Source organism: Heterodontus francisci, chromosome 14 (assembly GCF_036365525.1).
Source record: "Heterodontus francisci isolate sHetFra1 chromosome 14, sHetFra1.hap1, whole genome shotgun sequence".
NCBI classification, from domain to species: Eukaryota; Metazoa; Chordata; class Chondrichthyes; order Heterodontiformes; family Heterodontidae; genus Heterodontus; species Heterodontus francisci.
Window position 1 is genome coordinate 40,343,684 of NC_090384.1, and position 13,969 is coordinate 40,357,652.

Below are 13,969 nucleotides of genomic sequence, written 5' to 3' on the forward strand. Positions count from 1 at the left end.
CAGTCTGCTTTAAATGCCCTGCTCTATTACAATGGAACCACACAGGTCTCCAATCTCACTCTTGCTCACAGCACCTTCCTTTTTGGCTGGAGGAGGGCCCCCTGTGTCTCCTGCTTTCCCTTCTCTCCCATGACTGCCTGGGTGGAGATTACCTTCCCATCTTTTGTCCTTTTCGGATTATTGGGGGTGATTAGAAAAGGTTTTCCCCTGGGTATCTGACTTATAAATTGAAGCAAACTCATCGACCAGAATGATCATTTGCCAGGCTCTCTGAACCTGCTGCTCCTCTACATGGGTCTTTATTGAGAGTGGGAGAGAGTTTTTAAATTCCTCTAACAGGATTACTTCTCTGAGATTCTCATAGCTGAGCTGTATTTTAAGAGCCCTCAGCCACTGGTCAAAAGCCAGCTGCTTACTTCTTTCAAACTCCGGATAAGTTTGATTAGCTTGCTTTTTGAGGGTTCTAAACATTTGGCGATAGGCTTCGAGTACCAATTCATATGCCCTGAGGATAACATTTTTGGTCAGTTCATAATTTGATGAACTGTTATCTGGTAACAGGGAATAAACCTCATGGGTTTTTCCGATTAGTTTGCTTTGCAATAAAAGAGACCAGGTCTCAGCTGGCCATTTTAGCTGGCTTGCCAGTTTCTCAAAGGACACAAAAAACGCTTCCACATCTTCCTCATTGAGTTTTGGAATTAATTGAGCTAGTTTTAACAATTTTGTACCCAGCCCTGAATTATTCTCCTCCATTTTGGCCATGCTTTCACTGGGGTTACTCTGTCGCCCCCAGTTAACTCAAGCTGCTTTAACTCTCTTTCTTCGCATTCTTTCTGGAATATTCTGTCTCTCTCCCTCTCCTGCCTTTCATTTTCTTCATGTTCCTTCTGGAAGGCTCTCTCTTTCTCCCTCTCTCTTTCCTCAAATTCAAGTTTCCTTTGTTCCAATTGTATCTTTTCGAACAGTACCCTGTCGGAGTCTGCTTCTAACCCTGCTTCTGCTTCTTCAGATTCAAGGGAAAAATGGTTGGCCACTAGCCTTAGGAGTTCAGACTTCCTAGCCTTGCCACGTACAGTGATCCCACACTGTTCAGCCATTTTCCTCAACTCCTCCAAAGACAGTGCTTTTAACTTATTCCAAGTTACTTCACCCTGGCTTGGAGAGCTACTAGCTTCAGTTGCAGACATGTTAGTATTCAATCACACACAACCACAAGAAAACCTGAATTGAAATCTTGCTCTTTTTGATTGGGAACAATTTGGCTTCCCATTTCCAATTTCTCTCGTTTGTCTGTGGGTAAAATTCCAGAGGCTAGCACCCAATTTTCTGTTAATACCAGGTGAGAAAGGCGTCTAGGGGTCCCGATCAGCCTTCACCTGGTCTTATTGTAACAGGGTTTTTTTTTAATACGCTGTGTTTTGAGCTCCCCCTTGATGAATCCTTGTTCACCGATTTCCAATTATAAGGCAAAGAAATTAGCACAACCAGGCTTTCTTAGGTTTGAAGAAGAAAAGTGAAATTTATTAAAACTTAAACTTAAGCTCAAATTCGGTTGATGCATACGGAAACATGACGCGCCCAGACTAGTATGCATACACGATACACACATGCAAATAGAGACAGAAAAGAGCAGAAGAAAAATAAAGTGGAGAGGTTTGAGGCAAGATCTGAACAGTTGCTTTGTTACTGTGCTTTGAGTTCACTGTAGAGTCCTTGCTTGTAGGTAATTCTTGCTTTTCGTTGGGGCCCAGAATTCTTCTTAAACCTTGCTCACTGTGGGAGACCTTTATCTCTTGGGGTTCATGTGTCTTCAATGGATTCCAAAGCTGGTGAGAAAGAGATGAGAGCAGACAGGAGAGAGATGTTCTCAATCCAGGAGCTTTCTGAGACAGTTAGTTATGTTACTAAACTGGTCTGAACGCGTCCGCTTGTGTATTCGGCCATCTTAGCAATCAATCTGGAATGCTCGCATCTCCATGTTCAATGTCTGGTAATCAAAAGTCCATTGTGGATTGAATGTGTCAGGGAATGGTTTTTTGTCCCTTTTAAACACTGTCTGTAAATATGCAAATATCTTTCCAGTCAAGAGTCTAGTGTTTTTTTGAAAATAAAGCTTTCTTTACTCCGGTAACAGTTTAAAAATCAATGTTCATGTGGCAAAATTAATATGCTTCATTCTTGGCAGTTGGGGACCTGCATGACAGGGATATAAAATGACCTACAGTGATTCTTTGAAGTACAGCAGAGATTTTCCTGGCCAATACACAACCCAATCAAAGATACATTTTATGGTCATACATTTGCCATGGGAACTTGTTAGGCTGAATTTAATGGGGAGCAGAAATGGTGGCATGGGGGGGCCGTAGAATTTCAATGGACGTATTCACCCAGAAATCTAACGTCATGATGTCGGTTGCGAATGTAGTCAGCGATTGTAAAGCACCAAGGTGGCCATGCCACCCCAACACGACGAGAATGCAATTTAAATTGCTGAACACTTAGTTTTAATACATTATCTAATTCATCACGGGCTTGGAATTAAGTGGATGACGGACAGCCCTCATGTTCTTCGGATTCCCGGTTGTTGAAAGCTGCACCAAGGCAATGCCTCAGTGCCGCGATGCGTAGGCAGCCATGACCAGCTCTGCATAGGGGAACAGTAGGGAGTGGAGACCATTGCTCGCCTACAGTGAAGTATGCTCTGCAATAAAGGCCTGCTATCTGACCCGAACCCAACGGGACTCGACGACATGTGTTGGGTCCAGGTCGGGTCGAGTTGCACTTCCGGGTCCGGCATTCGGGCTCGGTTCGGGCCGGGTCAGACACGCATTATCACAGCTGAGTGGCTCCACCGTTAATGTAATTTTTTGGACTAGAAAGGTGGTTTTGTTACAGTTATTTGAAGCTTGTGCCGATCAGCAAGAAAGTGAAAAATGGAAGGTAGGGTCGAGCACGGGAAAAAAATGGAAGGGCTCGGGTTGGGTCGGATATGGTTCTGTCAGGCTCGGGTCGGGTTTTTTTCTGCAGACCCAAGCAGACCTTTACTCTGCAAGGAGGGTCACGGTCTTGGGTGGTTTGCAATGGGAAGGCTTGGTCTTGGGGGTAGTATTGGCTGAGCAGGATCTCAGTGGTCTGCAAGGTGGCGGGGGGTGGGGGGGGGGGCTTGTTTTTGGGTGGCTGTATCGGATGTCCAAACAGTTGGGAAGGGAGGGTTGGGTGCCCGTACTGCTGGATGAGAGGGTCAACTATCAGCAAGGGTGGGCACTGAGGGCCATCAGGGAGTCTGCCACGAGATGTAGCAAAGGCACAGCTGACAAGGCAGGGTCATCTCTACATCGACAGTGCTCTAGATCACCTGATCACCTCGCATGGGTCTCATACACCTGTCTTTTCGGACCCCCGTGGCGTGCTGCAGTGCCTCCGATGCAGGGAGGGCTAGGAGCCAACTGTGCCTTCCTGTGAAGCTCCACAACGAGAGCAGCAGCAGCCGATCATGCCATCAAAGGCCCACCTGTGCCAGAGAGTGTACTGGACTCAAGTCAGGTACCTCCAAGGTATTGTCAGTGAAGACTACAGTTCTCCAGGGAGGCCATCATGGACTTAGCACCCTGCTGCAGGACGAGTTGTGACCTGTAGGATTTGGTCATCATCCTATGCCAGTGGCCCGAAAGATCGCAGTGGCACTAAACTTTTACATATCTGGATCATTACACCCTCTGGTGCAGGTGGACCCTTCTTAGCATGGCCAGCTGCTGCTGCTCTCATCGTGGAGCTACAACCCTCTCTTCTCTAAGGAGAACAACCCCAGTTTCTCCAATTTATCCACGTAACTGAAGTTCCACGTAACTGAAGTTCCTCATCCCTGGAATCATTCTCGTAAATCTTTTCTGCACCCACTCCAAAGCCTTCATATCCTTCCTAAAGTGCACTGCCCACAATTTGACATAATGCTCCAGTTGAGGCCAACCAGCATTTTTTTAAAAGTTCATCATAACTTCGTTGCTTTTGTACCCTATGCCTCTATTTATAAAGCTCAGCATGCTGTATGTCTTATTAACAACTTTTTCAACCTGCCCTGCCACCATCAATGTTTGTGCACATATATGCTCAGGTCTCTGTTCTTTTTGTTTATTCTTTCATGAGATGATCATTACTGGCTAGGCCAGCATTTGTTGCCCATACCTAATTGCCCTTGAGGAAGCGGTGGTAAGCCACCTTCTTGAACCGCTGCAGTCCATCTGGTGTAGGTATACCCAAAGTGTCCTTGGAAAGGGAGTTCCAGGTTTTTGACCCAGTGACAGTGAAGGAATGGCGATACAGATCCAAGGCAGGATGATGTGTGACTTGGAGGGGAACTTACAGGTGGTGTTGCTCCCATGTGTTTGCTGCCCTTGTCCTTCTAGGTAGTAGTGGTCCCAGTTTGGAAAGTGCTGTCAAAAGACGCTTGGCGAGTTGCTGCAGTGCATCTTGTATATGGTACACACTGCTGCCACAGTGCGCTGGTGGTAGAAGGAATGAATGAATGTTTAAGTTGATGGATGGGTGCTTTGTCCAGGATTGTGCTGTGTTTCTTGAGTGTTGTTGGAGCCGCACTCATCCAAGCAAGTGGAGAGTACTTCATCACACTCCTGATCTGTGCGTTGTAAATGATGGACAGGATTTGGGGAATCACATGGGTTACTTGCCACAGAATTCCCAGCCTCTGACCTGCTCTTGTAGCCACAGTATTTATATCACAGAATTGTTAGAGCGCAGGAGGCCATTTGGCCCATTCACTCAGTTCCATTCCCCTGCCTTCTCCCCATTACCTTGCACATTCGTCTTTTTCATATAACTGTCTAATTCCCCTTTGAATGCTTCAATTGAACCTGCCTCCACCACACTCTCAGGCAGCACATTCCAGACCTTAAAAGTCAAAATCCTGGAACTCTCTTCCCAACAGCACTGTGGGAATACCAACCCCACATGGACTACAGTGGTTCAAGAAGGCGGCTCACCATCACCTGCTCAAGGGCAATTAGGGATCGGCAATAAATGCTGGCCTAGCCAGCAACGCCCACATCCCAGGAACGAATTTTTAAAAATTCAGCGATGGTAATGCTGTTGAATGTCAAAGGGAGATGATTAGATTCTCTCATATTGGAGATCACCATTGCCTGGCATTTGTGTAGCACAAATGTTACTTGGCACTTATCAGCCCAAGCCTGAATGTTGTTCAGGTCTTGCTGCATATGAACATGGACTGCTTCAGTATGTGAGGACAAACTGACTAACACTGCCTGTATTGTCCATGTTTGCATTAAATTACCCCAAGGGATAGAAAATAATCAGGGACTGGGATGATTTTTACTCCACTGACTCTGCCTTCTGGATAGTAAATGAGGTTTGCAAATCTTCATCGAAAAGTTACACAGCTCTGTTAAAATTAAAAGCAAAATACTGCGGATGCTGGAAATCGGAAATATAAACAAGAAATGCTGGAAATACTGAGCAGCTCTGCCAGCATCTGTGGAGAGAGAAGCGGAGTTAACATTTCAGGTCAGTGACCCTTGTTTCTCCTCCTGAGGTACTATTCCAAAGTAATTTCCAGATAGCTCTATGAGAAGCACTGTCTACGGCCTCTGAAGTGAAGAGAGTGGACAAGGGAGAGAAAAATCGTCCACATCTTTGAACAATTTTGTGCATATATTCAATCCAAAATGAATACAATATATTTTATTTGATGTACTTAGATGTGATATTTTTATATCATTTTTGCTGCAGAGAAAGTATATTTTACTTCATAATTTTTGTCACCTTTCCCAACTACTTCCCCCACACACCATATCTCTGCATCCTTTTCTCCTGGACGTGCTGACCTGTGCTGGGATAGGGCTTCCACAGGGTTACCTGGACTCCAGCAGCTCATCCAAGTACCAGTCTCCACCTCCGACTATTAATGGGAACTATGTTCTGGAGGTTATTTCCACTGGTCTAATGTCTAGGTAAAATTGTAGCACACAACCCTTGTTTTATATACCATACTATCATGGAATCCACCTTATCTTTGAAGAGTGATAGAGTAGCACTAGCACTGGACCTTATTTTAGGCTTTAAGTATCAAACTAAATTTTTGAAAACAGTAAATACACAAAGGAATAACAGCAGCAGAATGTATATATTTCATAGATTTAAACTTTGCTAGCAGTTCATGGGGTAGAAAATAATAAATAACTCACAACTCTAGCATTAAAGCTATGACCATAATTATTCTTTAATGTGTTTTGTTTAGTAATCTTTTTTTCTTGTCAAGTACAGAACTTGTGTGGCTTATCTTATTTGCATTAGTTTACTGCAATTAACCTACTGCTTGAAGGCTTCAGAAAAATTAAGTGTTTTGATAAAAAGCAGACTCTGAAATAATAACAGAAGTTTCATGAAGTTAATAACTGTTTAGTTCAAAAAACTGCCAATCTGACAGGTATCTGAACAAATCATACAGCATGTTTGTATTTGAATTAAGAGTTTAGCTTCTCCCTTCAATGAACAGCTCGGAAATCAATCAATATTTACATTACATTTATTTAAATAAAGCTAATTTTTAAAGTTTTCATACATTGTCATAGAATTAAAGAGCAAGACCAAGATAGATTTTAAATTAAAGTGCTTATTTGTCATATTTCTTCAAAAAGTAATTTCAGTGTTCAAATAAGTGCACATTTGGGAGCGTGAAGTCAACATATTTGTATTTTTTAAAGGAGCTGACTTTTTAAAAATTAGGCACCAAATTCAAAAGATACGAATTATACTTAAAAGGCTTTGCTACATTCTCCTTGTTGACCGCGCGGTCTCTCTTACTTTGAAAGGATTTCTTCTTATTCTGATCTATGATTAAATCACCGACACCGAAATATTGATTGTTAATAAATATAATTTACAATGATTTGTTCTTGCTCATCTTAAAGTGTTCCCAGTTGTCAAAATGTCATAGTATTTATTATTGTGAAAACCATTATTTTCCATATTTTATCCAATGTGAATATCAGCAACCTACTTGTTCTGAAGGATTGCATGAGCATGCCATCCAACCGGAAAAGCACAAGAGGAACTTGCCCATTTTGGAGAGCACGTCAACACCTAAGGGAAGCTGAATATCTAACTCAGTCTAAAGAGGCACCGATAAATATCATATTCATTTTCAACATGACTGTGCAAAAGTCTATACATCTCTGAACAACACACCGCTTTTCTCCATTCCAAAAGCGCGGAGAGCTCTTACTGGTTCCAAAGAGCATGTGAGCACCTTTCCTATGCTGAATAAGTCGATATTCTACTCATTTACCCATTTACGGGCGGCGGTCTATATATGAATTAAACAGTTAATTAAATTAAGATTACTAGAGAAAGAAATTCAGAGTAAACTTTACTAAATGTAATTTTAAAAACACGATCTATCCTGAATCTTTACCTGTAGGTGTAATTCTCTACATAGATTAATGTGACACCAAATTGCAGACTATCTCTGGCATCATTTTATTGCAAAAAGCAAACTAGGTGATTTTTGTTGTTTTGATAAACTCAACGTAACGGAGTTAGGGATTATATCCCCTTGCCCACGTGGAATGCCCATATTCCATGATCCTTGTTTTAGAATCGGGTTACTTTAATTGCGATGGAGGCTGTTCTGACTCCCAATTTAAGTGGCATCCACGGTGACATTGATTTTCACCCGCTACCAAACGATACACAATAATAATCTCCATACCAGAAGGCTAATCTACAAATTCCCACCTTTGTGTAACTTTTCGCTGAAAACCCAAAGATTGATACTCAGAAATTAGTATCCAATTGTATTTTGCTTTTATCCAATTGTTGGTTGTTGGTGAAATAAATGCATAAGTCCCAATTTGAGTCACAATGTCCCATGAAGGAATACACAAGAACAGCCTAAATTATGGTAATTGGTTACTTGTGGGTAGCGCGTCCGAGAGACGTGGCCAAGTGCTATATAAATGTATGAGTTGTAATACGCACAATACTTGCTCTAGCTTTGGCCAATAGCTCAAACATGGTGCAGGATACTGGTACATGTTAATCTTGGGTGGATTGATTACAGTAGGGACGTGAATCTCGATAATAATAAATCTCGACAGCGCAAAGTTCTAAACTGAACCATTTTCCCGAAAATGCACGCTCATAGGCAGTAAGCTGGTGAAATATATTGATCTATAGTTTGAACAGTGTGACCCTAGTTTTACTGAAAGCAATTTAGCAAAACGGTGGTGTCCTAAATGGTCACTCGGCTGCATTATGGAGTCCCTGCTGATGCTGATCTTTGGTCACAATTATGGCATCTGAAGTGTTCCGACACCTCGTCCCATGAATACCAAATACTAACGCAAATGAACAAACGAGCGAGTTTGCACCTGGTTTTAAAACCCTGCTGTATCCCCCACCCCCACCCCCACCCCCACCACCAAATTAAACCAAGAAAACGCACTGCTGGGCCCAAGAACCAACTCTGTGAGGATCACACAAAACTAGCTGGGACTGCACTTTGAGATACACCCAATAGAACACACTGGAATGTTCTGAATCCGGATAACGTTACCGGGACTGTGTGCATTTACGTTACAATCATTCTGCTTATTGGATCTGCTGAGTTTAATATATACTTCTCAATAATTATCTGGTTTCTCAGCGACAGCAGTAATCAGCGGATTAAAGCGGTCGGCTCAAAGAGACTTGATTGTTCAAAACTTGCTAACCAGTGTATTGGAAAGGGTCCTTCCCCATTGGTTGCACCAACCTTTCCAGACTGCTGGTCTTGCAAAGAAAGCTTCAGGACTTGTGAAATGTCGCGGATAGTCGGAATTCCATTCAAAGCTGTGTTGGGCAGGTGCAAGCAGGCTATAATCTTATTGGACCTAAAAATGACCCACAGCCCCATTAAGTTGGTGCCTGCAGAATATACACTCCCTGAGGTCAGTCTTGCTCAGGGTGGTATCGGTTGCTCGACCTGTTCTCTATTTTTTAATTGTCTATTTGGGAGCGATGTCGGACACGTTTGTTTCAGTTTCCCTCCTACCCCATGGTTTCCCCTTTACAGAAATAAACCTTTGTCCACTATTGTAAACAATTAGAATTACTCTAATCAAGGTTTGCACAATGAGTTTGGTAGGCTGTATTATTTGGAAATGATTGATGGTCATACAGCGATTGTGTGTGCATGCAACAATCGTGTTTCAAAGTTGATGGCGGTTTACACTGGCTCTTTGCAACGGGACACGCGAGGAGCTGATCGGAGAGTGAGGCCGGGGGAATCGGGCTCGAGTAGATAGGAAGGTTCACAGCGTTTGACCCCAGGAAATTACACCGTGTAAACATCAAACCGAAGAAACGCTTCCACTTCGCAGCAAGACCGCCGGCTCACAATGCGCCCAGATTATTGTGTGTGCATGGTAGCAAAATAGCGAACGAGTTCTATTCTTTGGAGCGCACCATGGGACGCCGATGGGGCGAAATCACAGGGCCGTTTGTCCTGGGGGCAGCCGATGAGTAATTGCCCTCATTAATCACCGCTTTAAACTCATTCTTCAGAAGGGGGACGGACGCGCGCCGTTATCCAATGCGCTCGCCGGGAGCCCGGTGATTGACAGTAGACACGTGGCCGCCCTCCAGCTGCCCTATTGACTCCAGCCAGGGCTCCTAGAGCGCTTTTCTGTGGCGGCTCTTTCTCCATACATACACTTCCCGACAGGTGAAAGTGGAATCAGCATTTTGCGTGTGTGTTCCTGTCCGGAGCCTCAATGTTTATTTACAATAATAATGATGATGGTAATACCACACAATATGAATAATGAGATAAAAGAGTCTTGCAATTGTTCCAGACAATAGCCATCTCCAAAGCCTTTTCTTCTGGAGGGGCAGGGACATTTTTGGTCAGGCCTAGTCCGAAGAAAAAGGGTGCCGGAGGTACAAGTTATTAGAGCCACTAAAATACTTTCGAAACAATGCTGAAATTTCAGTAACCAGCAGTTTGGATTGCGTTCTCACTTAATTCCTCTTCTTCGTGTACATCAGCCATTTGCCACTCCGAGTGCAGTCCTATTTCTATAATACAAATGTATGTATGTTTGCCAGCATTTTGATACTATAGATAACATATCATTCTGCCTCTGTGCAATTTATTTAATAGTGAAATAGACAAGTTGACAATAGTCTGTAGCGCTTTGTGGAATGAGAAGAGTTGTAAACACAACTTTGTGAGTGAATTGGAAGAGGAACTACCGGGTCTAATTGACATAACTATTACAAACAGAGATATGGGCGAGTGATCTATTGATTTAAGCTTTCTTTGGAATATTGCTGAGCTCGTTTCCTTTTTTTTTCCTGCACGGCTGATGAGTTCCAAATAAAACAAGGTATCATTGTCTCCATTCGTTATTTTCGTTATTCATTTGTTTTTGGTCCGGAACGCTCCCCCGAAGCGTCTTGGGACGTCTTCCTACTCTATGTAAATACAAGTTGTTGTTGAATTATTGCTGCTCCTATTGTCAGTAGTAGTGTACTCAGTACGGTACATACAGTCTTTAGTGGTCCAATGAACTTCCGCATCCCAGAATTCTCACTTAAGGCGATCAGTGTAGACGTTTAATTTTAGTTCTGTATTGCTCTGTTTATTCCGTTTTATCATGGCACAAGTAAGTGGAGGATAGAGCAAATTAATTATCAATATATCATGCAAATCCTATAACTACACAGAGATATATATCTATCTCCCCATCACTCTCTCACCAATCTACACACTCCCTTGGACTGAAATAATATGTATGATTGAATTACTTGTTGGCAACTGCTGATTAACGCCCAATGTGAAATTAACTTCAGACAGAGACCAGAAGAGCAAAATATTGTTATCTGATGTCTCACAACATAAAATGAAGTTAGCACTGAACGGAAAGGTTTTCCATTTTGATAAACTCCAACGCAAAATACATAATCCGACCGTTTGTTTTCCATAAACCATACCTCTTCATTTACCGAAACAACCTGTGCGTAGTCATTTAATTGGACATTCTGACACTCTCCTTGCATATACAAATGTATTAAATATGTCCCCACACTGCAGCCAGTACTGATAGAGATATACGGCCCGATAAATATATGGGTTAGGATAATAGGTGTCAGTTTTGTGTTACAAGGTACAAGGGTACTAACAGTTTAGCTGACACCAAAACAACCGAGAAAAACTTAAGCAGTCTATTTGAACAGTTTAATGTGCCACTACCTTCAAAACTACACCTGTTTTATTTTTGCTGTTTATTGAATGTACGACTCAAAATACAACAGGAAGAAATTTGGAAGTAAAACTTGTGTGAACTAGACCCAGTATCCCATAGCAGTTGATTTGGCCTTGTTCGAAATGCATACTTTGCATCAATAGGATAGTGAATATGCATATGGACTAATTTGCATATAACATAATTGATTGCGCTTTCAATGAATACATAAGAAGCAAACTTGAAATTAGGTAACATTTGCATATGTCAAGGCCATTGCTGTGGATGTACTTATCTCGTGATTGCAAATACGTGAGCAGCACAATTACAGAAACTGCAATGTGATGATTGTATTGATCACCTGGCCTATATGCAAACTATATATTAGACATTAAAAGGTTGTTTTTGTATAATTTTTGGCAAAAGCTATCAATCTATGAGCCTATCTATGTATAGTTCTACTCCACCCTATTTTCCAATTTTATGCCAGAATCACCATCCTGTGACTGTGATCTTTTGTCTATTCTGCCTCAATCATGTTCTCTTTGGCATTATTCCCACCTATCAAATGCTGTGTGTGAACTGTCTTCTTTCTTTTACATAATCCACCCATGTGAAAATTACAGAAGGTGCAGTGACAGTCAGCTATACTTCATTCATTAGTGCAGTTTTTAATTATGAGTGAGAAGTGGAGTTTATATCAAAGAAATACATCAAATAATGTATAAATAGAAAATCTTTATTTATAGACTATTTCACATAAAATATACTTTTTAAAAAAATTGCTTATGTACAAGTTCAGTTAAAAACAAACAAGGTAACCACAGCAAGTGCACATACATGGTGTCCCCCATGCATCAAAACAACCTTCAATCAAACCGGAAAGGGTTTGGGGAAAGGGGAGGTTAATTTCTCAGACCTAGATTACAACAAATGAAATTCAAGGCACACCATAGATAAGCATAATTAACAATATGAAACTTCAAAGGATTGTTTTGTTTTTGCACTCTTTGACACTGTGCTCGTGGCAGTGATACAGTAAGTCATGTTAAGATCTTGCTTTTGTTGTACAGCTCATTTTTATTCTGCTTGCATTTATATACAAAAATAAGTCTTCATATAATCCTCGTAGTAAGAATAGATACAAAATAGAAATGTTTACATCAATTCGAATCAAAAAGTTCTTTCAAAGTACGGAAGCCTCAAGTTTTTCTCCACTTTAAAACCCAATATAAAGTTAGTTTTGTATTAACTGACCCCAAAAGGCGACAGGGTATACACAAGTATGTGACAGACGGATGGCACTGAGACATTTCCTTTAACACCACACCCTTTAACAGATATATTAGCGATACAGAAATGTTGGATACCCCTTTCAGACAAGCATCACAAAGACTGTACCCTGTCAGTCCGCTCTCGATGGTGCGCTCGATTAACTGGGAGGGCTATTTACATAATTGCACTTCAGTTATAATTGTTCGTGGCTTTCTCTTGGAAGCATCTTCAAGTGTGTCCTGAGTAGTTTGTGGTCCCCGATGTTCAGCACTCAGGAGGCTGGCAGTGAAACGAAGCTCTTAGTAAACAGAAACGCGCCATCCTTCTCCTCCCCCCCACCCCCCCTTGTAACACAGAAGTGATGACGCAGAGGTATTGGTATGCTTCCCTTCAAACATCTGGAATAGAAAGGCAAGAGGTGTGTCAGTAACAGAGTTCAACACATTTCTGAGCAGATTCCACACAAGTCTTTTTTAAAGTATATATATATATAAAGCCCAAAGCGCTCTCTCCCTTATTAAAGTCCATAAAGATCAAATAGCAGCGAGTTAATGCTGCCCAAGTTGACGATCGATAGCCCGCCTACCTGCCTCAGTATCTGTCAAACCAGCTGGTGAAGTCGAGAAGTTCCTGCTCCTCCGGGCTCAGAGCCTCGTAACTTCCTTCATCCGAGGAGTAGGTGGAGAGCGGCGATGCGGGGATGGAGTTGAGGTCGGTGGAGTAGGCGGGTGACAGTGTAGGCGAGGGCAGCCCGCACTGGAAGGCGGCTGACACGGCGTCGTGCTCGTCCAGCAGCTGCTGCAGCGCTCGGATGTACTCGACGGCCGAGCGCAACGTCTCCACTTTGCTCATCTTCTTGTTGGCCGCCCCGTTGGGCACGTGCTGGCGCAGGGTCTGGAAGCCCATGTTGACCAGCTTGACCCGGTTCCGCTCGCGCTCGTTGCGCCTGGCAACGGCCGCCGGCTGCTGCTGAGGGAGCGAGTAGCCCAAGCCGGTGAAGCTCAGGCGCCTCTTGCAGCGCAGCAGCTCGGGCGAGCTGGACCTCGGCCGCTTGAGCGGCTTGCCGCCCTTTCCGCCGCCGGCGCTGCCGCTGCTGTCCGGCGAGGAGGCCGGGGAGCCGTCGCTGTACGGGACCGGCCGGCTCCCCAACATGTACTGACAGGAGGATTGCATGAGTTGCGCGGCCGCTGTCCGCTCCATGGACGGGGCGGGAAAGGAGAGAGAGAGATAGTGTGAGGGGGGTGGGGGAAGAGAGAGAGCGAGAAAGCTGGCAGTGTGCAGCGCTCGTGGCGTTCGCGTGGGGCACGCGCTTTACCGCAAGGAGCAGGTCCTGACCCGCACCTCTCCGGGAGCCGATCTGCTGCAGACTTTGCAGGCACTCGCCCTTTTCAACACGCGCCTCCCCTCCCCAGATGCACGCTCCGACTGAG

General features: G+C 43.4%; 1 protein-coding gene across 1 annotated transcript; it reads right to left on the reverse strand.

Moving 5' to 3' along the window:
• Positions 1–13,130: 13,130 nt before the first annotated feature.
• On the reverse strand, positions 13,131–13,739 carry LOC137377282 (achaete-scute homolog 1-like). The gene has a single exon (XM_068046828.1). The coding sequence runs from the start codon at positions 13,737–13,739 to the stop codon at positions 13,131–13,133; it is 609 nt and encodes a 202-aa protein (XP_067902929.1).
• Between the last annotated feature and the right edge of the window lie 230 nt (positions 13,740–13,969).

Bases quoted from the DNA above. Each gene is read 5' to 3' on its own strand.
- LOC137377282 (XM_068046828.1), bottom strand. From the start codon at position 13,739: ATGGAGCGGACAGCGGCCGCGCAACTCATGCAATCCTCCTGTCAGTAC.